Source organism: Pleurodeles waltl, chromosome 1_1 (genome assembly GCF_031143425.1).
Source record: "Pleurodeles waltl isolate 20211129_DDA chromosome 1_1, aPleWal1.hap1.20221129, whole genome shotgun sequence".
NCBI classification, from domain to species: Eukaryota; Metazoa; Chordata; class Amphibia; order Caudata; family Salamandridae; genus Pleurodeles; species Pleurodeles waltl.
Window position 1 is genome coordinate 955,613,939 of NC_090436.1, and position 22,880 is coordinate 955,636,818.

Genomic DNA, 22,880 nt, shown 5'->3' on the forward strand with positions numbered 1-22,880 from the left:
CAGGAGGGCACCACCAGGCATTTAGCAGTTGGCCATAGACCGTCCGCCGTCTCAAGAACCGCTGAACTGGGCCCCGCCGTCTCAAGAACCGCTGAACTGGGCCCTTCAAGGCAAGAACCGCTGAACTGGGCCCCGCCGTCTCAAGAACCGCTGAACTGGGCCCCGCCGTCTCAAGAACCGCTGAACTGGGCCCTTCAAGGCAAGAACCGCTGAACTGGGCCCCGCCGTCTCATGAACCGCTGAACTGGGCCCTTCAAGGCAAGAACCGCTGAACTGGGCCCCGCCGTCTCAAGAACCGCTGAACTGGGCCCTTCAAGGCAAGAACCGCTGAACTGGGCCCCGCCGTCTCAAGAACCGCTGAACTGGGCCCCGCCGTCTCAAGAACCGCTGAACTGGGCCCCGCCGTCTCATGAACCGCTGAACTGGGCCCTTCAGGGCAAGAACCGCTGGCCCTTTGGCAGACGTGGCAGGGCAGGATCTATCTCGGGCAGGGCTGCAGGATGTCCTCTGGCCAACTTGCCTCCTCCAGTGGCAGTGGGGTCTGTTATGGAGTGTATGGACTGTGGCTTTGCTCTCCCCAGGATGGCCCAGTGGGCAGGCCACCCACTGTATGGACTGTTTGGACTGTGGCTTTGCTCTCCCCAGGATGGCCCAGTGGGCAGGCCACCCACTGTATGGACTGTGGCTTTGCTCTCCCCAGGATGGCCCAGTGGGCAGGCCACCCACTGTATGGACTGTATGGACTGTGGCTTTGCTCTCCCCAGGATGGCCCAGTGGGCAGGCCACCCACTGTATGGACTGTATGGACTGTGGCTTTGCTCTCCCCAGGATGGCCCAGTGGGCAGGCCACCCACTGTATGGACTGTATGGACTGTGGCTTTGCTCTCCCCAGGATGGCCCAGTGGGCAGGCCACCAACTGTATGGACTGTTTGGACTGTGGCTTTGCTCTCCCCAGGATGGCCCAGTGGGCAGGCCACCCACTGTATGGACTGTATGGACTGTGGCTTTGCTCTCCCCAGGATGGCCCAGTGGGCAGGCCACCCACTGTATGGACTGTTTGGACTGTGGCTTTGCTCTCCCCAGGATGGGCCAGTGGGCAGGCCACCCACTGTATGGACTGTATGGACTGTGGCTTTGCTCTCCCCAGGATGGCCCAGTGGGCAGGCCACCCACTGTATGGACTGTTTGGACTGTGGCTTTGCTCTCCCCAGGATGGCCCAGTGGTCATGGAGTCCCCTCGTGGATCTGGCGTCGTGTACTCAAGTGGCTGAGGTGCCCCCCCTTCCCTTCCCCCTGAGGTGCCTGTCCTATTTTCTTTCTGATGCCCCTGCAGTGTTCTCTCCGTGGAGTTCTTGTCGTGGGACTGGGCCTTGCCCCTTTGCACAGGACCCCTGTGATCCACGGACAGTGGTTGGACTACATTTAGTAGCTGTATATATTTTGTACATAGTTTATTTATTTATTGGGATTAATGGCGTACATATTTCAATATATCTGCCCGTTTATGATCTCTTCTTTTGGTCTTTGCATTATTTCGGAGGGAGGTGGTTTGTGGGTTGTGACAGTGATCTGTGGGAATGCATTGATGTGTGTGTTGTAGTGGGTGTGGGTGGGTGGGTGTGTGCCGGTAATATTTTCCCTCCCCTGTGTCGTAGGTGCAGTACTCACCGATGTCTTCCGCGCCGCCGGGCGTGCTCCTGGTATATGAGGAGGAATAGGAGTGCGGGGATGACCTGTAACTCTGGCTCCATACTGCCGGAATCTCGCGTGGAGTGCGTAGAGGTGAGCGTTTTCCCGTTCGAAGTCTGTTTCCGCCGTGTTCTTATCGGCGGTGCTCCCGCCCCGGAAAAGGTGGCAGATTGGTGGGTCGTAATAGGGTGGGCGGTACTTTGTCTGCCGCCGGGCTGTTGGCGGGAACCGCCGCTTTTTGTTTGTACCGCTGTGGCGGTCGGAGTGTTAAGTTGGCGGGCTGTGTTGGCGGTTCCCGCCAGGGTCAGAATTGCATATTTTAGACCGCCGGCCTGTTGGCGGCTTGGCCGCCGCTTTATCACCGACCGCCAGGGTCAGAATGAGGGCCAGAGTTACTAAAAATAAAGGTACTTTATTTTTATGGCAATATGCCAAAAGTATCTTAGTGAGTACCCACAGCATGAGGGTAAGATATATACACAAGATATATGTACACAAACCAAAATTAGGTAAGTAATAGCAAGAAAAGTAATGCAAACAGTGTAGAATTACAATAGATTGCAACAGGAGTACATAGGTATAGGGGCAACACAAACCATATACTCCAAAAGTGGAATGCGAACCACAAATGGACTCCAAACCTATGTGAGCTTGTAGATGGTCGCTGGGACTGTAAGTAAACAGTGAGGGTTAGAAAAATAGCCCACCCCAAGACCCTGAAAGGTAGGGGTAAAGTGTACCTACTACCCCCAGAGAGCACAGAAGTCGTGATAGGGGGATTCTGCAGGAAGAACAAACACCAGCAATGCAACAACAGTGGATTTCCGGACCTGAGTACCTGTAAGACAAGGGGACCAAGTCCAATAGTCGTGACAGTGTTGAGAGTGGGCAGGAGCCCAGGAAATGCCAGCTGAGGGTGCAAGGAAGCTGCCACTGGATGGAAGAAGCTTAGAGTTCTGCAAGAAAGAAGAGAGCTAGGGACTTCTCCTTTGGAAGACTGATGTCCCACGTCGCGGTGAAGCTTGCAGATGTGTTCACACGCAGAAAGACTACAAACAAGCCTTGCTAGCTGCAAGGGTCGCGATAGAGGTTTTTGGGTGCTGTTGTGGCCCAGGAGGGACCAGGATGTCGCCACTTGGAGGAGGAGACAGAGGGGGCACCCAGTAACCTAGGGAGCCCTCACAGGAGCAGGCAGCACATGCAAAAGTACCAGAAGAGGTACTTGGAAGGAAAGTGAACCAGAGTCCACACAAAGTAACAAAAGGGAGGCCCACGACGCCGGAGGACAACTCAGAAGGTTGTGCACTACAGGATAGAGTCCTGGGGACCCATGCTTGGCTGTGCACGAAGGAAATCCTGGAAGAGTGCACAGGAGCCGGAGCATCTGCAAATCACGCGGTACCCAGCAATGCAGTCTAGCATGGGAAGGCAAGGACTTGCCTCCACCAAACTTGAACTGAAGAGTCACTGGACTGTGGGAGTCACTTGGACAGAGTTGCTGAGTTCTAGGGACCACGCTTGTCAGGCTGAGAGGGGACCCAGAGGACCAGTGATGCAGTCTTTTGGTGCCTGCGTTAGCAGGGGGAAGATTCCGTCGACCCACAGGAGATTTCTTCAGAGCTCCTGGTGCAGGTTGAAGGCAGGCTACCCCCAGAGCATGCACCACCTTGAAACAGTCGAGAAAGCCGGCAGGATGAGGCGATACAAGGTTCTAGTAGTCGTCTTGCTACTTTGTTGCGGTTTTGCAGGCGTCCTTAGCAGTCAGCGGTCGATCCTTTGGTAGAAGGTGATGAGGGAGATGTAGAGGAACTCTGGTGAGCTCTTGCATTCGTTATCTAAAGAATTCCCCAAAGCAGAGACCCTAAATAGCCAGAAAAGGAGGTTTGGCTACCTAGGAAGGAGGATTGGCTACAAAGACAGGAAAGAGCCTATCAGAAGGAGCCTCTGATGTCACCTGCTGGCACTGGCCACTCAGAGCAGTCCAGTGTGCCCTCAACACCTCAGTTTCCAAGATGGCAGAGGTCTGGGACACACTGGAGGACCTCTGGGCACCTACCTTGGGAGGTGCAGATCAGGGGAGTGGTCACTCCCCCTTCCTTTGTCCAGTTTCGTGCCAGAGCAGGGCTGGGGGATCCGTGAACCGGTGTAGACTTTCTTATGCAGAGATGGGCACCATCTGTGCCCATCAAAGCATTTCCAGAGGCTGGGGGAGGCTACTCCCCACCAGCCATCACACCTATTTACAAAGGGAGAGGGTGTTACACCCTCTCTCAGAGGAAGTCCTTTGTTTTGCCTTCCTGGGCCTGGGCTGCCTGGACCCCAGGAGTGCAGAAACCTGTCTGAGGGGTTGGCAGCAGCAGCAGCTGCAGTGGAGACCCCGGAAAGGCAGTTTGGTAGTACCCGGTTACTATGCTAGAGACCCGGGGGATCATAGAATTGTCCCCCCAATGCCAGAATGGCGTTGGGATGACAATTCCATGATCTTAGACATGTTACATGGCCATGTTCGGAGTTACCATTGTGACACTATACATAGGTAGTGACCTATGTATAGTGCACGCGTGTAATGGTGTACCCGCACTCACATAGTCCGGGGATTTTGCCCTGAACGATGTGGGGACACCTTGGCTAGTGCCAAGGTGCCCACACACTAAGTAACTTTGCACCCAACCTTCACCAGGTGAAGGTTAGACATTTAGGTGACTTATAAGTTACTTAAGTGCAGTGGTAAATGGCTGTGAAATAACGTGGACGTTATTTCACTCAGGCTGCACTGGCAGGCCTGTGTAAGAATTGTCAGAGCTCCCTATGGGTGGCAAAAGAAATCCTGCAGCCCATAGGGATCGCCTGGAACCCCAATACCCTGGGTACCTCAGTACCATGTACTAGGGAATTATATGGGTGTACCAGTATGCCAATGTGAATTGGTAACTTTAGTCACTAGCCTGTTAGTGACAAATTTGGAAAGCAGAGAGAGCATAACCACTGAGGTTCTGGTTAGCAGAGCCTCAGTGAGACAGTTAGGCATCACACAGGGAACACATACAGGGCACATACTTATGAGCACTGGGGACCTGCCTCGCAGGGTACCAGTGACACATAGACTAAAACAACATATATACAGTGAAATATGGGGGTAACATGCCAGGCAAGATGGTACTTTGCTACACCAGGGAAGGGAGCTTGGAGAATGGATGCATTGCATTCCCTCCCTTCCCATTGATCCTGAAGGTTCTTTGCAAGTTCCAGCAAGAGGAAGTGGACTTGATTCTTGTAGTTCTATATTGGCCAGGGAGATCGTGGTTTCCACTTCTTAAGTCCCTGGCTCTTCTGCGTCCTTGGGTACAGCTGAAGTCTCCTTCTCCTCTCAAGACTTCTGCTCTTACTTTTCAGTTCCAACTTTATTGGTTTGGAGGCTAAAAGGTCCAGACTTTTAGCAAAGGGTCTTTCCCTTTCCTTGTTGGAAGTAATTTAGCACTCTAGAAAGTCTTCCACTTTGAAGCCTTACTCAAAGTACTGGAAGTCTTTTGACTGTTTTCTACTCATTGTCTTTCTGCAGACTGGTTGATGTTTTGTGCTAAAGTGTTTGTGCTCTCTGCTTAAAATATGGTGTAATATGCTTATAACCAATTGGCATATTAAAAGTACTTATACATCCCTAGTAAAGTGGCAATACATGTGTCCAGGGCCTATAAATTAAATGTTATTAGTGGGTCTGCAGCAACGATTTTACCACCCACTTAAGTATCTCTTTAAAATATGCCTCAGGCCTGCCATTGCAGCTTATGTGTGTTCGGTTTTAAACTACCATGATGAGCTGGAAAAATAAGCCTTTTGCCAGGCCCAACCCTTCCTTTTTAATACATGTATGTCACCCTTAGGGTAGGCCCTGGGCAGCCCAGAGGGCAGGATGCAATGTATTTAAAAAAGCAAAACGTGAACTTTTTCATTTTACATGTCACAGTTGTGAAAAACTCTTAAATTCATGTTTCACCTATCCCATTGCATAAAATTGCAGTTATCCTTATTACGTTTTATAAGTGTAATTTCCAAATGGGAATAGGTAATTCTTCATGTTTGGTGCCTCTGGAATCACAATTTAAAATTCTAATTTATAGTGAAGTCCAATTTTAAGTGCAATTATGAAAATGCCACTTTTATGAAGTTGACCTTTTCTTGCCTTTGTCATTTAGTGTCTGCAGGCTGTCTCTGGTCACGTGACTGTGTGTTGCTGACAGTTGGGCTTTGTGCATTCCTCCTAGACAGCCACACACAATGGGAGTTTAGGTGTAACTGGATGGGTCATTACTGGCAGGATGGGTTGGAGGAGCTGGGTCCAGCCCCACTTACACTCGAATAGGCTGTGTCCTGTCTCTGCTACCCCCTGCAGTTAGTCTGGAGCCAGGGCAAGGAAGGCAGGACAGCTGTGCACTTCAAATGCATGCCTCTGCAAGCTTCCCCCATTCAAAGGCACAACTATGTATAAATACTGGACCACAGATATCAACTCTTCAGTACACTTCTGTACCTGTAGATGCTCTGTCAGAAAGGACTGCTACGCTGCTGAAAGGACTAGCACTCTGCTAGACTACTGCTCTGAAGGAACTGCTGCCCTCTTGCCTGGGAAGAAGAACTGGAGGTGAAACTTCATCTTAGGCCCTGGGCTCCAGAGGCACTCCAAGGGCTATTCTGCTGGCATACTGATCTGATCTTCAGGGACATTAAAGGCTCCTCATCATCCTGCACCAGCCACTGGACCCAAGTGCAACAACTTCCTCACCCCAAGTGGTGCCTCATAAGTCCTATAACTTTGGTGTGGCTCAAGGGTGCAAAAATCAAGGTTTTGGCCACTTGGTGGCTGCAAACAGGCCTGTTCGTACCAAAACCTCATTGCAAATAAGTGCAAAGTTCCATCGGTCCAACTCTTCGCACTGCAGCATCGACCGCTCGCAGGAACCACCAACAGGATGCTCCAGGAATGCCCGTCTGCAGCACTGGCCAGTTCTTCGCACTTTGCCAGCACCCTCCTGCAACTTGGTGATGGTATCCAACTTGCCTTCCGTCGCGGTCAGCCTGAAAGTGTGACTTTGACCTAGTCCAGCATCACCAGATATTCTGAGTTGGTGTTCTGTGCTTTTTTGTGCTATTTTCACCTAGTTCTTTAAAAATTCATATCTCCAGCTCTACTGACTGGATTTTTGGTGTTTTGTCTTGTTGTAATAATTTTTGCTATATTTGGAAGTCTAGGCTGGAAGGGGGAAGAAGGCAACTTCTATGACTCTTAGTAGATGGATTAAGTCTACAATGTTGTTGGTTTTGCAGGACATTATGGGAGGTCCTCCAGTTCAGGGAAGATCCACGAGAGGAATGGCCACCTACTAGGTGGAGTTGCAGGGAGTATCAATCGAGGAAATCTGTGGACTACTTGGTCCTCAGAACATACATTTGTGAAGTATTATCATCTTAATAATGTTTCACATTTGATCTTGAAATGCTGTACAGGTGTTTTGAATTCGTTCTGGTATTGGCTTGCATTAAACCCAGGGGTGTTACATTAATACCAAGATTCATTCTGTTCTTTCCTTCCGCTCTCCAAGGGACTTTTGCTTTGGTATACCACATTCTGTAAAGATAGGGACAAGGGTCCCCCAGTTAATTACAAGTAATCTTTATTACCCTAAGTCCACCTCGTTCTCATCACAGTCATTATATATCCTGTCAATACTTTGAAAGGGGCTTAAATATGTATAGGAGAATTCAGGTGTGCCAGTCCCCTTTATGGGACCCCAGGTTGGGAGGTTGGGGCCAGCCTTCAAGGATCCTCCTGTTGGTTGTTCGTCATGACACTACCTAATTTTGTAATGACTATGACGAGAATGAGATGGACTAAGAGTAATGAATATTAAGGGTAAGTAATCCAGGGCATCACTGCTTTTCCCTGCATCCACCTTTTCAAGAAGTGACATCACTGGCTTTCTGATAAAGCCATCTTAAAAAGCAGAAACCAGACAAGAGGACTTAATTTCTCATCATCCATCGCCACAGAAGGTTACATTGTGGCACTTCCCAGTGTCCATCACTTCAAGAAGTGACATTTCTTCTTGCCTCCAATCTTCTTCATTCAACTACTCAGGGAACACCATGTCTGGGCATCCTAAGATAAGGATGGACACAGACAAGGGCATAGACTTTTAGACCTATAGGGAGCAGACACATAAAAAGGAACTACCTGTTTGGGTTAGTTAGGACCAGGAAGGGCACTGGGCCCAGTGCTTAATTTGTAAACAAAAAGGTGCTGGTGCTCAAAGCCCTCCCCTTAAACACGCGGCTGCTGCAATTAAATGTGTGAACACGGAATACTGAGGCGGCCTAAACCTGAAGCCCTTTCAGGCCTCTTCAATCCATTTAAAGCCACTCCCTCCCCCTTCAGCTCACTCTTGCAGCTTTCTACTTTCTCCCTTTGTATAGCTTTTTCGTTTTCCCCTTCCTCCCTCTTTCCCATATGTGTCTTTTGCTCGCAACAAATGCTTGAGGCAGAAGAATAAGCCCCGGCCCTCAAAAATAAGTGCCTGTGCTCAGCACCGGAAACAACAAGCACAAATTAAGCACTGACTGGGTCAGAACCTTTGTTTCACTATTATAACCAAAACTTTAAGCTATAAGACTATATCCATATACTTCAGTGACCTCTTCACTTAACACAGGCTTGCACTGCTCTTCATCACAGAAACAAGGTTCACCTCAATATGCTCACACATCTTAGATGTCCTTGTTCAACAAGGCTACAGTGTCAATCATGCCAACTGCACACATACAAAGGAGTAGGTCTTGCTGTCATTCACATGTCCTCCTGGTCCTGAATCCCAGGCAATCAAGTGAGACTCATCTCCATGGAGATGCTCATATGCCTCTTCCTACTCTCTGTAACTCAGAGTCTGCCACCTTCTGTAACATCTAGAGCCTGTTAGGCAGCACAAGTACTTCAGTGAGAAATACTTGGTTCTCCTCACCACTCCATCCATTTGATAAACTCATACCACCCTGTTGGTGAGTTCAACCTCCCAATGTAAGCAAGCTAAACAAAGCAAGATACACCCTCCTCATCCTCGCCAACACACTCACCTTTGTACAGCAAGTATCCACTGCTCCAGACTCCCAACGCCTCAAACACTACCTGCATCTCATTAAGATGTTTATGTCAAGCACCTGTCTGAATCTCAACACCAGTAAATCCAAATACCTGTTGCTTACTAAGAACAAAAAGCTGTAAATAGGCCTGATTCAATGACTGGCTCAAAGACATGAACCTTGACTACTAAGAACCACAACTATGAACCCCAACTTTCCCCAATGCCAAGTCATTTGGATTATCCAACCTCTTCTGTAAGAAGAGCTACTTATGTTCAGTGAAAATTATCCTGAGCTACTAATATTATTAGTGCTCTAATAATAACTACATCCAACAAGATTATGTTAGCTGCACCCAGTGCATTATTATCATTAGTTGTCAACTCAGTGCAGAGTTGACAGCAATGATCACTTCAGTGCATCAGGCAGGGTTTGAAGAAACAATGAAAAAAAAGGCTTTTTCACTTTGCAGTGCCTCTACACAGGCAATACATAGCAGCCATGCCTCTGGAGCCAAGTGAATAATATTGGTAATAACTCTCCCCTCCCCCCAATGTTAACATGATTTATCACTTAAATATCAGCTTTAAATATATTTTGGAAATTCAATTTTTTTTTCTCCAAACGTCAGCTTATGAGGTCTGAAATCTACACATGTTTGTCCCAGATGGAAACTTTTCAATTTTGGTATATATATATTAATTCAGCCAAGCAAACGTTTCAGATTTAGTAGACTAGAATGCACACAGGAGAGCTACTTACAGGTTGCTGGAGAGCTACCAGTTGCGCACAGGCTACTCGTTGGCGAAGCTTGCTCTAAATGTCAACCTCACCCTCAAGGAACACATTGCCAGGAAAATAAAGGTGGCCTGGAAAAAGCTCTCTCTATGGAAGAAAGTGATACTGTTCCTCCTAGAAAGGAACTAGATAAATGTGGTCCAATCCCTCATAATTGCATCTGAATGATGGAAACAGTCAGCTCCATGGTCCCCCAGACTCCACAGTAACCCCACCACCTTAAGGGCATCTTACAAACCACAGCACTTCTAAGGTACGACCTGAAACAATTATGATCTAATCAACACCATCCTGAGGTAACTTCAATGCATTCTCTTATGGGAAAATGCAAAAAGAACAAATAATGGATGGAATGCTGAAAAATGTCAAACATTCACCCCCAGTACAGAGACCTGGGCCTAAATCGATTTTTTTTTGCTATCTATGCCATTCCAGGTTTGACCCTGCCAAATGCAAATAAGTCTTGTCCCTGCGCCCCATAGAAACAGTCCAGCCCGAACTTCCAGGTCAGGTACTCCCTGGAGCGGAAACAAGCATCCTGGGACCGGTTTCAGGGTATCAACCATTATCAGCCAAGCTAGATTGACTCAAGTGGCATGGGGAGCATGGAACCCACGTCTGGGCAAGCAGCTCCACTTAGAGCAACAAATGCCAAAAGAACAACTGATGGGAGGAATGCTGAACTATGTCAAACATTCACCCCCAGTAGAGAGATCTTTACCTACATCCATCGTTTTTTTGCTACCCATACCATTCCAGTTTGGACCCAGCCGTATGCAAATCAGACTTGACCCTGCTCCCCATGGGAACAGTCCAGCCTGAACAGCCAGGCCAGGTCCTTCCTGGACTGGAAACAAGCATCCTGGGGACGGTTTCAGGGTATAATCCCTCAACAGCCAGGCTAGCCTGACGTCCAGTGCTCTGGGGAGCACGGGACCAACGTCAGAGCATACCCATCCCACTTAAGGAGACAAATGCAAAAAGAACAACTGATGGGCGGAATGCTGAACAATGTCAAACATTCATCCCCATTACAGAGATCTGGTCCTCAAACCGTAGTTTTTTTGCTACCCATAGCATTCCAGTTTGGACCAAGCAATATGCAAATCAGTCTTGACCTTGCTCCCCATGGGAACAGTCCAGGACAAACTGCCAGGCCAGGTCCTCCCTGGACCAGAAACAAGCCTTCTGGGACCGGTTTCAGGATATCATCCCTCAACATCCAGGCTAGCTTGACTCCAGTGGCATGGGGAGCACGGCACTGACATCTGGGGATACCCCTTCCAGTTAAGGAGACAAATGCAAAAAGAACAACTGATGGGCAGAATGCTGAACGATGTAAAACATTCACCACCAGTACAGAGATCTGGACCTACATCCATTGATTTTTTTGCTACCCATGCCATTCCAGTTTGGACTCAGCCATGTACAAATCAGTCTTGACCCTACTCCCCATGGGAACAGTCCAGCCCGAACTGTCTCTGTACTGGGATGAATGTTTGACTTTGTTCAGCATTCCGTCCATCACTTGTTCTTTTTGCAATTGTTGCCCTATTGAAACGGGTAAGCTTAGATGTGAGTCTGTTGCTCCCCATGCCACAGGAGTCAAGCTAGGCTGGCTGATGAGGGGTGATACCCCAAAACTGGTCCCAGGATGCTTGTTTCTGGTCCAAGGGAGACCTGGCCCGACAGTTCGGTCTGGTCTGTTCCCATGGGGAACAGGGTCAAGACTGATTTGCGTATAACTGGGTCAGAACTGGAATGGCATGGGTAGCAAAGAAATTGATGGATTTAGGCCCAGATCTCTGTACTGGGAGTGAATGCTTGACATTGTTCAGCATTCCGTTCATCACTTGTTATTTTTGCAATTATTGCCCTAATGAGATGGGTATGCCCAGGCGTGGGTCTTGTGGCCCCTGTGCCACTTGCATATGGTTGGGTAAAAATTGAGGTGGTATGATGAGCAAAAGAACGATGGATTAAACCTAGATTTCTGACTTAGGGTGAGTGTTTGAAACATTTCAGCACTCCGTCCATCATCTTTTTGTGTCACTAAAGTTGCCCTAAGTGGGAAGGGTATGTCCAGATGTGGGTCCTGTGCTCACTGTGCCACTGGAGTCAAGCTAGCCTGGCTAATGAGGGGCGATACCTTGAAACCGGTCCCAGGATGCTTGTTTACAGTCCAGGGAAGATCTGGCCTGACGGTTTGGGCTGAACTGCTACAATAGGGACCGGGGTCAAGACTGATTTGTGTAGGGCTGGGTCCAAACTGAAATGGCAAGGGTAGCAAAAAAATGATGGATTTAGGTCCAGGTCATAGTTCTGGGGGTAACTGTTTGACATTGTTCAGCATTCCATTCACTTGTTCGTTTTGCAATTCTCATGCTGGCCGGCACCATTCTCACAACCAGCTGCACTGTTTATAAAGTCACCACAGTCCACATCCCCGCCTATCTGGCTGGAAAGCTACCATCTCTTGTAACTCCTGGCACTCCTGCAGCCATGACACCAGGCTGGAGGCAAAAAAAAAATAGAAAAATAGAAAAAGCAAGACAACAGGCGTTTAAAGTCTATGCACCCGGGCCTGAATGAATATCCCTGTAAACATCAGGACTGCCTCTAATCTGCTCCAATTCAGAATAGAGTTAATGACTTACTTATTTAGACAGCACTACATCACAATGCAATCAGTCCTCAAACCAGTTATCTCTCCCATCATTTGGTGACTGTAGCCCTGCCTTTCACAGTGCATTATACAATCACTGAATAAATACATTTTTTTAAACTGAGACAGGTGAGAATAAAACGGTGCTCTTTAATTAGGCAGCATCCACTGTGTCTCTCTCTGAAGAGAAATCTCATGCAGGATTGTAGACGCAATACCCTGATGATTACAAGAGGAAACATGGATACTTAGTTATCAAAAAAGGAGCAAAATAAACAGCCGAGGCATTCACAAGCTGATTCTTCGGGCTTCCACGGGTTTAGGAGAAGCTGTAGCCAAGCTGGTCGGTGCTATCTGGAGCAGACCAGCCAGCTTTTAAGTAAATATGTGTCCGTGCCAGTCACAAAGACGCTAATCTCTTCAAAAAGGTTTTAAATGCGCGCACGGGCCGGTTGTTAGGCAATCCCGGCCTCAGTGCTGCACCTTTTCAAATGTTAAAAGCTCACACTGTGCTGCATCCCTCAAATTTCCGGGAAGGCATGTTGCAATTGCAAAGTGTGCTTGTTAACTCTTCAGATGATCCCCTCCAAGTTGTGATGCAGTTGTTCAACTTCTCTTTCCCTTGCCCTCCCGTCACCTGGGAACAGCCGTCAAGTGTGGTGAGCAGTAGCAATGAGAGGGTACCCCATGTGTTGCCAGACAGTGCCTGTTCGCATTACAAGTCCCAATTCCCTCTTCCTCCTCCTCCTCAACTACACCGTGTACGTCGTGCAGGAATCTGTGGGACGGCGGTGGGCAGGGCACAGTCGTAGTGGAGAGAGCTGGGCGTTCTTCCTGGGTTCTGGAACGTGCCCGGGGTGTGAGGCGCAGGTTACCACCCGAAGACAGTAAAAGCCGGCAGGCCGCAGCACGTGACCCCGGTGAGAGTTTATCTGCAGTAGGCTCCGCCGCGGGAGGCAGAGTCTGACTGCAGGAGGCGCAAGACAGAGGTGAGCTGGGGTGCGCTGCACAGGTCACACCTGCTGCTACTGCATCTAGAGGCAGGGGCCTGACATCCTCAGGGTGGAGTGCGCGGGAAGACGAGAGGCTGAGAGGATAGGGAACGAAGAAGCCTAAAACCAAAGGAAGCGGGGAAGGAAGAAGGACACAAAGATGGAAACGAAGAAATTATTTGTAGAAAATAAGAAAGCAGGGAATGGAATGAGAAAGGATGTAAACAATAAAAGGGATAGGAAGAAAGAAATGAATTGTAGGAAATAATCAAACATTGAGTTGAGGCAGAAGAGGAAGGAAAAACTGAAAAAAAGTTAAAGAAACAAGAACAAAGAAAGACAATGAAAGAGATAAAGAGAAAAGAAGTCAAAGAACGACAACGATGACGGCGGGAAACGGATCGAATGAACCAATAAAAGTAGAAAAGAGAAAAGTAGAAATAAGAAAATTACATTAAAGTAAGAAACAAAAAAGAAAAATATACATAGGGAGAAAGTGTAAAATATGGTAGGAAATGAAATAACAGGAATGACAAAAGGGGCGGTAAATGAAAAATCTACAGGGAGGACATATACCAAGTGGCAAGAAAACAATTTAAAATAAAGAACAACATACTGTAAACAGAAAAGGGGCGGTGCGAGAAAACAACAGAAACTGTATAAGGACAACAAGCACTGTCGAATAAAAAAAGAACAATGGAAAAAGTAAATTAAAAGTGATCCATTGCATGTAGATGAAAGAAAGCTAGAAGCGTTATAGAACAAAAAACTAGAAACTACGCAAAAGCGAAAGAAACAAAGGAGAGGAGACAAAAGCTCGAAAAAGAAAGGACGAACAGAAGTAGGGCACAGTAAACAATAATACAAACAGTGTACACGTGGTGAAGTGTACTTTAAAGTTGAAAAACAACGCGGAAAATCAGAAAACCTAGTAGGGGGTTAAATGCGGGCCAAAGCATGAATTGTTTCAATATAAATAATAAATAATACACAGAGTGTGTTGTGATAAGGAAACAGGTACGAGGGCAGGCAAACCGGGTGCAGTTCAGCGATTGTCAGTGAGACGGCACGCCCGATACGAGTGGCCCGATTTCCTTTGTAATCATTTTATCTATTGTGCAGATGTCGCAACTTAACTAACGCCTCTTATCTTATTTTCCCTGCCTTTCGCAGTCTCCCTGAGGCAGGTCCGGCATCGGGGGAGAAGCACCAAGCCTGTCCCGCGCGCCACAGCACTTGCCCACCACTGACGCCCGAGTGTGGAAAAAGGCCAAAAACTTGCTTGTTTTGACTTCTGCAGTACCCCGCTTTTGGGAGCTGGCCAGGGCAGCTGGTGCCTCCACGACTGTCGTGTTTCCAGTGTGTTTGTTGTACTGCGGCTGAGAACGAGTTCACGGCCCCCATGGCTGGAAGGCTGCCCTTGCACCGGTGGGTGCTGCTGGCCACGTTACTGAGCGTGGCGCAGGGCCAGGGGCCGAGCAGCAGCGCGCAGGCGCCGGAGGAGCTCTTCTCGCAGGACGCGCTGAAGCTCTACGGGGAGCAGGGGGCGCTGTCTGCAGCCAGACTCAGCACCTTGCTAGACACCCTGGGGCTCCGGACAGCGGCAGACTCGCACCACCAGCTGCATTACGATGAGGTAAGGTGAGCCGAACACGCCGGCGCATGGCAAACTGGAGGGGCGGATAAATCAACTGTTAAATATCATAGCATGTTAAAAAAAATCTTGTGACAGGCAGAGAGGCCGGATGAATCAATACAGTCCCACCGCCAGAATAACGAATAGTGGTAAAATTACGAGCTTGTTAAAAGTGCATGTTGCATTAAAAAAGATCCCCGCGTTAAGCGTGCATGACAGCAAAATGTGACAGAAAAAGAGGACTTTAAGAGAAACAATCAAGACCTTGAATGGACTTCTAAACACCCAGAGCATGTTCATTTACTAGGTTCCCGTTTGGTAGGCGCTAGGGACACATTGCCCGCTGTTTTCACCCCAGCAACTCATCGCTGTTAAGGTGGTCAAGTCCCACACATTTTTATTTTAATAGAAAATATATTTGTCTAGTAGCGTAGTCGGTATGCGCTGGTCCCCGCTGGTGCCAGCAAGGAAAATGGCCCCTTGGGCATCTACTAAGTAAAATATAGCTAATTACAGGGTTCAGTTGGCCTCTCAGGGTTTTGGGGTCCGGTGCCACTGCACCTGGGGCACCAATGGTAACTTCGCTCCTGTATTTGCTCATTGCGTTTACACAGCGCGAGGGACGCTGAAGTGACTTCGGCGCATGTACTCTAGTGCCAGCCCCACGCGTCTAATGCCGAGTTTTCAAGCAGTCAGTCAGTCATCTGGAGATGCGTCAAACAGGGAGCACAGGACTTTACCCTAATTCATTTATTTAAACGGCGACGGGTCAATCCTTGCAGGATTACGGAATAGAGCCAATGCTACATAGTAGCCAGCAGCCCCAACGTTTATGTCATTTGCACTGGCAACAAAAATATGTTTCTGTCATTTTCATACAGAGACAATTGACCCCAAAATTCACAGGGCATTTTGACGATATGAGCATCTCACACTTAAGGACCTTCAGTTAGAAGTGCAGAAGACTGAAAGCCTGTACTTTTAATAACTATAAATGTTTATTTACTTGAGTTTAGGCACTGCGGATTTTTAATTTTAATGGTGCAATATTTTCCATGTGGGGGTCTGCGCAGGTTACTGTTTAGTTCTTTAAAGTGCAGTTGAATGAGCAAAAGGCCTCCGATGGTTGACATGGAGACAAAGCAGCGGGGGGGTTCGGCATTCCTCAGGTGTGTGACCTCTGACTTGTGTACACAGTTAATACAAATATCTGGCATCCAGCATTTTTCACAGATTAAGGCTCTTGGGTCTGGGCAAGTGATGGCAACAATCCTTTGGCTGCTGTGGTTCTTATTCGGAATTTGTACAGTGTACTCTTGACACTTTCGTGACCTCGTAGTGCTAAGCGGCTTCCATTCTGTCGCAGGGGAAATAATGCATTTGTGGTTGGAAAGCACTGATTCTGAACCCAGGCATGCATATGTTTAGAAGAGTGTGATTACAAGAGTAGCACATTTTATCTCGGCTGAAGTGTTATGACAATATTTCTTTCCCTAGGGCCATTCTGTTTTTAGCTATCTTCCAGCTATGGGTGATGGTCTTTAGTTCATAGATGTTAGAAATTGGGTCTCTGGTTGGCAGAGGTATACACCCTTGTCCAATTAGGGACCACAATCCTAGTCAGGGTAACTCACAACACAACCCAAACGATCCTGTGCTCACCCTCTGGTAGCTTGGCACAGAGCAGGCAGGCTTATTTTAAAAGGCAATGCATAAAGAATTTGTGCAATTACTCATACAGTAACACAGCGAAAACACCACAAAATACACCACACAGGTTTAGAAAAATAGATAATATTTATCTGAATAAAATAAAGTCAAAGCAATGAAAATCTAATGCAAGGGTCTTCAAACTGGGGGCCGGCACTCCTAGGGGGGCCTCAAGTGATCAAGTGATCCAGGAGGGGGGATTGCCAGATTCTAGCCAAAATAAGCATCATGAAGATAAAATTGATAACAGTGCTTTGTTTTAAGTAGGAAACAATTTAATCCATTTAAAACAAAGTTAACAGACCTTACGTGCAATGTTTGAGTACATCTAGACATATTTAAACATTGGCACCATAACTGAATAATTGTGAAAAATTCTGAGGGGGAGGCCCAGTGATTTTTTTTCCACACTCTTTGGGGAGGTCGCGGCATTAAAAAGTTTGAAAAACACTGATCTAATGTATACAAGCAAAGGTATGATTTTTTAAAGATTAAATCCCACTACAGCGCTTAGAAACACAATAGCTCTATCTGGGGCTATCACTGCGTAGTTGACGGAGTCTTTCCCAATAGTCCGACGCCTTAGACGCTAGTCATGGAGTCGCACAAACCCCCATGTACAGTACCTTTGAAAACAAAGAAACAAAGATGTTGCACAGAGTCGTAGAGGTGAGGCGTCGCTGGGGCCGGTGCAGCATCAGACCCATATGACGTCTGGGTCGATGAGGCATTGGTTGCGTACTGCGAGGCACCGGAGGAGAGGCATCAGTTCCACGTGGTTGCTGGGGGAGCTGGTGCGGCATCGGTTCCTTGGGATCCGGTTGGGTCGATGCATCCAGTCAGTCAAGGCATGATGTGTCAAATTCAGTGTTGCAAAAACACTGCGGGACGTCAGCAGCATCGCAGGAACATCGGACTTGAGTTGCAGGCTGTGATCGTTACAGGCAGCGAGGTCCACGGGGCGGGAGCAGGCTGCGGTGTTGGTGCTTTCATCACCAAAGTCGTGCCTGGCATTGCTAAAGTCGCAAAACTAGCTAAAAGCTAGCTGGTGAAGTCTTTTTTGGCCCTGAGACTTAAGAACAGGAGACAAGCTCAATCCAAGCCCTTGGAGAGTACTTTTTGGGAAGGCAGAGCCCTTCCAGCAAAATCAGAGGCCAGCAGGCAGCAGGGCAACAGCAGGTCCATAGTCCTTCTCAGCAAAGCAGTCCAGGTGAGTCCTTTGGGCAACCAGGCAGTTCCTCTGACAGAGTTTAGGTGTCAATCCAGAAGTGTCTGATTTGGTGGGGTCAGAGACCCAGTTTATATACCCAAAATGCCTTTAAAGTGGGGGAAACTTCAAAGAGTGGTTTTGAAGTGCACAAGTTCCTCTTTCAGCCCAGTCCTGTCTGCCAGGATCCCTGTGGGGTGTTATCAGTCTTTTGTGTGAGGGCAGATCACTGGCCTTTGAAATGTAAGAGAGAGTCCCTCCACTCTTCCTGCCCAGGGAGACCCAATCAGTATGCAGATGAATGCAAATGAGACTGAGTGCCCTGTGTTTACGGCTGTCGGGGTGGAATGCACAAAGGGAGCTGTCAACCAGCACAGACTAGACGTGGATTGCAGACAGGGCTGTAAGGCACAGACAGCAGTAAGTGCAGTGAACTGCCCGCTTTCTAAAGTGGCATTTCTAAAATAGTAATAATAAATCCAACTTCACCAGTAAGCAGGACTTTCTATTACCATTCTGGGAATACTAAATATGACAGGGCTATTCTTTCCAGACTAGAATCTACCACTTAAAGGTATATGAAGGCAGTTCTAAAGCTAGTCTATGAGAGGAGCTGGCCTCACAATAGTGGAAAATGAATTTGTGAGTTTTTCACTACCAGTACATGTAAAACACACAGGCACCTGTCCTGCCTTTTACCTACATAGCATCCTAACCCATGGGTTACCTAGGGCCTAACTTAGGAGTGACTTATATGTAGAAAAAGGGGAAGTTAGGGCTTGGCAAGTAGTTTTCAATGCCAACTCGAAGTGGCAGTGACACTGCACACACAGGCCTTGCAATGGCCGTCCTGAGACACAGTTAAGGAGCTACTTATGTGGGGGGCATAATCAGTGCTGCAGGCCCACTAGTAACATTTAATGTACAGGCCCTGGGCAACTCTGGTTCACTTTAGTAGGGACCTACAAGTAAATTAAATATGTCAACTGAGTAGTAACCAATGTGACCATGTTTAGGGGAGAGAGCACATACATTTTAGCACTGGTCAGCAGCGGTAAAGTGCACAGAGACCTAAAACCAACAAAAACATGGTCAGAAAAATGGAGGGAGGCAGGCACAAAGTTGGGGGATGACCATCTTAAGGCTGTCAGGTCTAACATATGTCTTATTTCTTGCTTATGTAGTAAAGGTGAGAAGTTGAGTACACTGGCTAGATGCAGATGCTCATGTTGAAGATGAGCAACATAAAGCTAATTTGTTGAATCCTGCGCAGTAGTTTGACATATTGTAGACTGAGCTGTCACAACCCGAGGGCGCTGCTGTAGTGAGATGCCGGTACAGTGATACTCACATACTCACATAGCCTTAGGCAAAAACACAAAATATTTGCTATGCAGTTTGAGAATTGGTCGAATTAAATGCAGTTTTGAGCTAGTAGGGTATAAATCATCTGCCAATCTACACAGTTGTGTGGTCACATGAGAATCCCAGTGATGAACAAGGAAGTGCTACAGGATGGCTGAGAGATTTTGTAGTCAGAGTGGTTTTTGCATTGTGAAGAAATGATTTCCAAGACCCAAGGGGCAGTAGCACTCGTGGCTTTAGAGAGGCATGCATAAGTATTTGTAAGGACATTTGGCAACAAGCTGTACCTGGTCTATGATACCTTGAGTGTTCTTTGACTAAAAGGATAATACAAACTATGTTTGAATGTTTCCAACTGATCCATAGTCACAAATAAAGGCGGGCTTTGGCTCAGTATCACAGCCTGATGTAATCGTTTAGTGAAGAATCAGAAGTGGATTTAGTTAGACAACTGTCATAGATGGAGATGAGCATCCACTCCTAAGAGTGATAAGGAACTGTCGTATGAGATAGGGTGTGGCCTCTACCTTCATATGAAGTATAACTAATCTACAGTGTTCACGTTTATTGTGACAGGGAAATGGGAGCTACATTGCATTTTAAAGAATTTTACTCCAAGTCTTAGACGTCCCATAGAAAGTGGTTTAGGATTAAGCACACACTGTAACTAATCTACCTACCTCCAAATATTTTACACATATGGGCCCAATTTATAACGGCCTTGTTGTGAGTAGGTCAAACTAACTCTTGTAGTACACCTGACCTACTACCAAAGCTCAGGAGTAAACCAGAAGTGCTCATGATTTACTCCTGCATTTCAGCAGTATGTCAAGAGTACTACAAGAGTAAGTCACAGTAGAATGTTTGTGAAATGGTCCCAGTAAGTACATCATAATCTTCGAGAGCTTTGCATCATGTGTTCTGATTAGAGTGGAGCTATGGAGCTCTGATTTATCATTGGTTGAATCTTGAGGCAGCCTTTTCCATTTCTCAGATTTTTAAAGGTTGAGACTATTGTCTCCAACACTGATGGAACATTGCCTGTGAGAATGTTTGTGACTGGTCCGTTGAGTCGATTTGTGTTGGGTCTGTGGTTAGGCAATGCGATTCTGTAGAAAGTTGCAATGTTGCACCTGAGAAAATCAGAAGATGGAGAGAAGGTAAATGAGGTTTTGTGTGAAATGGTGGCATTTTGCCATTGGCTTGTTGGATGGCCATTGCTATCAGTGGTGCTGGACTGCAGTGATGAAGTATAGTGTTCACAGATCTATTATCTGAACTGTAGAAGTGAGGGTTAGGCAAAAAAAAATTCTAGAGGAGGATGGTAATAAAATACAGGGGTTCTGCCTCAGCTTATCCTCAGAACCCCACATTGCATGGAATATAATTATATTACTTTCCTCCTCTGCGCTGCCACACGAGGTACAAGTGCACTATGTCTGGGACATACTGATTGGTCAAAACAAAGGGTTATCAGGGTAACTGAAACACAGACCAGTAAAATAGATACAAGGTGGTTAGTTCTATGTTGGGCTTATTTTCTCTTTTTTGGATGGCCTTCCCAGAGGGGGGCGTGACCTGCTGTGAGGCTGTGTGACCCAGCTACAGGTGATGGATTCTAAAATTGTCAGTTTGGGGACTCCAGTCTTGCGCTCTGCTTCACAGGGCACAGTGGGGAAAGTTAGCTCTGAATCGCTCCACTTAATTATGACTCATTTGTTGCCTGTAAAATCCAGCATTCAGAGGCCTGTTGTAGTTCAGCCGATATATTTTTCCAAACGTTCACGACCACTTGTCATGTATACATCAAGGTAAAGGACGAGTGCTATCTAAAATCTGAATCATTAAGCTTTTCTAGCAATCATGAGAGTTTATTGACTTAATTGCAAAAATTATGAAAGAAAACTTTGCACTTTGATGAGAGTGCATGTAATTTAATATAACACCACCTCTATTCAAAACAAAAAAAGTATTTTTTTCCTAAAAGGAAAGCAAATAATGTATAATTGTTCCATTATAATTGTTATTGAATGGGTAATAAAAAGTACCTAATTTTCATGACAGAGGGAAGTAGATTTTCATACATACCAATAATGCTCCGTAATAGATACGTGTCTTAAATTATCTTACGAAACGTCAGTTAAAAAGGTCAGCGCAAGAGTCTTTGTACCGAAGTACCGGAAACTAGGCTTCAATATAAACATTCACTCTGAACATTTGGCAACCTACTGGAATTCCTAACGTATGATATATTGAACAGTCCTCGCTAAATTTGGAGCGAAATACATTTACAAAATAATTTAGCTTCCTACACGAGAATGTATTTTTATTATTTCCTCAACAACCCCATACAACATATCAGCATAGAATAATTCTTGAATTTCTCAATGTATAAAATTGAAGGGCTGAGTTTTATTTAAGGAACATAATCTCAGTTTCTGTCCTCAAAGATCCCCCAAGCAAAGCATGCCTGCAAGCTTTGGTTGGTTCTCGTACATGAAGACAATGGAAGTATTCACATAGTAAAAGACTTACAAACTTCAAGAAAGACCAAAATCCACCCAGTCTCACTACCATATGAAGCATAAAATTAATCCCATAGGTTAACTTAAAAGGTTTTGATTGAGAGACTTCACACGCCCCTCCACTGTCGAGCTCCAAATAAAAATTAGATTGTACCTATTCCTAAAATGATTTTAAAGTGGGTTGCATAAAAATGACCCATATTCTAGGTGAGAGATTTTCAGAACTTTCATTGATGTTGGAGGCATATGTGAGCATGAGATCTGATGCCCTCTCAATCTTGAACTTCTCATTGAGCCTATAACGAAGACATGTGAAGGTTGGAATAATGTCCTTTTTAATCTGGTAAATACACCACTCACCAGAAAAAGAGTGACTACCAAAAACCTTTTAGTTCGTGTTATAAGCATTATTTCAACGTGTTGGTAGATTTGATCAACAGGCCTGGGACCTTTTTGTAGATCTGCATTCAATGCAATAAAGTCTTTCAATCTGCATATATTAGGGCGTTGGCAGCAGAACAAGCAACTTAGTTAGTGCTATGTTCATGAAATTTCTTTTCGGAGTAGTTGTGCTTTATTATTGACTTACGTACAGCTTAATTCTGAATTCCCATGAGTAAGATACACTTACTCACAGAAAAAAAATACTGAATTGAGCACTTAATACTTAAAAAAACTGGCATATCACTGATAAAAAGGCTAAATACCAATGTTGCCAAGTTATAGACCTGGCAAATCCTCCCTTGAGGGATATAAATTCTGCCACTGGTGACTGATGCCCTACGTGAACAGGTAACACATCATCTTTCTTTCTATAAATAGTTGTAGAGCGCTTGAGAAACCCAAGGGAATTTTCAAGGTGAAATCGTTGTGTCAAATAAGGTAGCTCTTGACCCCTTATCTAGATATCAGAAGACCATATGCCGTGCTTTCTTGGAGCTCAGGAACTAGGAAATTAGTTAATTAAGGTAAAAATAGTTTCTTTGGGGTGTTATTATAGTTATCAGCCCCCATTGTTGTCATTGGAGTGTGTTGCAGTTCCCGAGAGTGGCTATGTATGGTACTTGGCTTACTCAAAGACTAAGCTGGAGTACATTTAAATCTAATTTGACACCTTTAGGGCTGAAGTAACTTTAGACCTGTAGTTTGTGATTAGCAGCTGGC

General features: G+C 46.3%; 1 protein-coding gene across 3 annotated transcripts in view; it reads left to right on the plus strand.

Moving 5' to 3' along the window:
- Nucleotides 1-12,920: 12,920 nt before the first annotated feature.
- SLC39A8 (solute carrier family 39 member 8) overlaps nt 12,921-22,880 on the plus strand; it is a 277,625-nt gene continuing 267,665 nt past the window's right edge. Inside the window, exons 1-2 of one of the 3 annotated variants that reach the window (XM_069230211.1) lie at nt 12,921-12,940; nt 14,447-14,909. In XM_069230211.1, coding sequence (XP_069086312.1) covers nt 14,676-14,909 — 234 coding nt within the window. In that variant the 5' untranslated portion in view covers nt 12,921-12,940; nt 14,447-14,675. Of the gene's footprint in view, nt 12,941-12,994; nt 13,271-14,446; nt 14,910-22,880 lie in introns of those variants that run through there. The other 2 variants (XM_069230210.1, XM_069230212.1) reach the window with 2 other exon arrangements.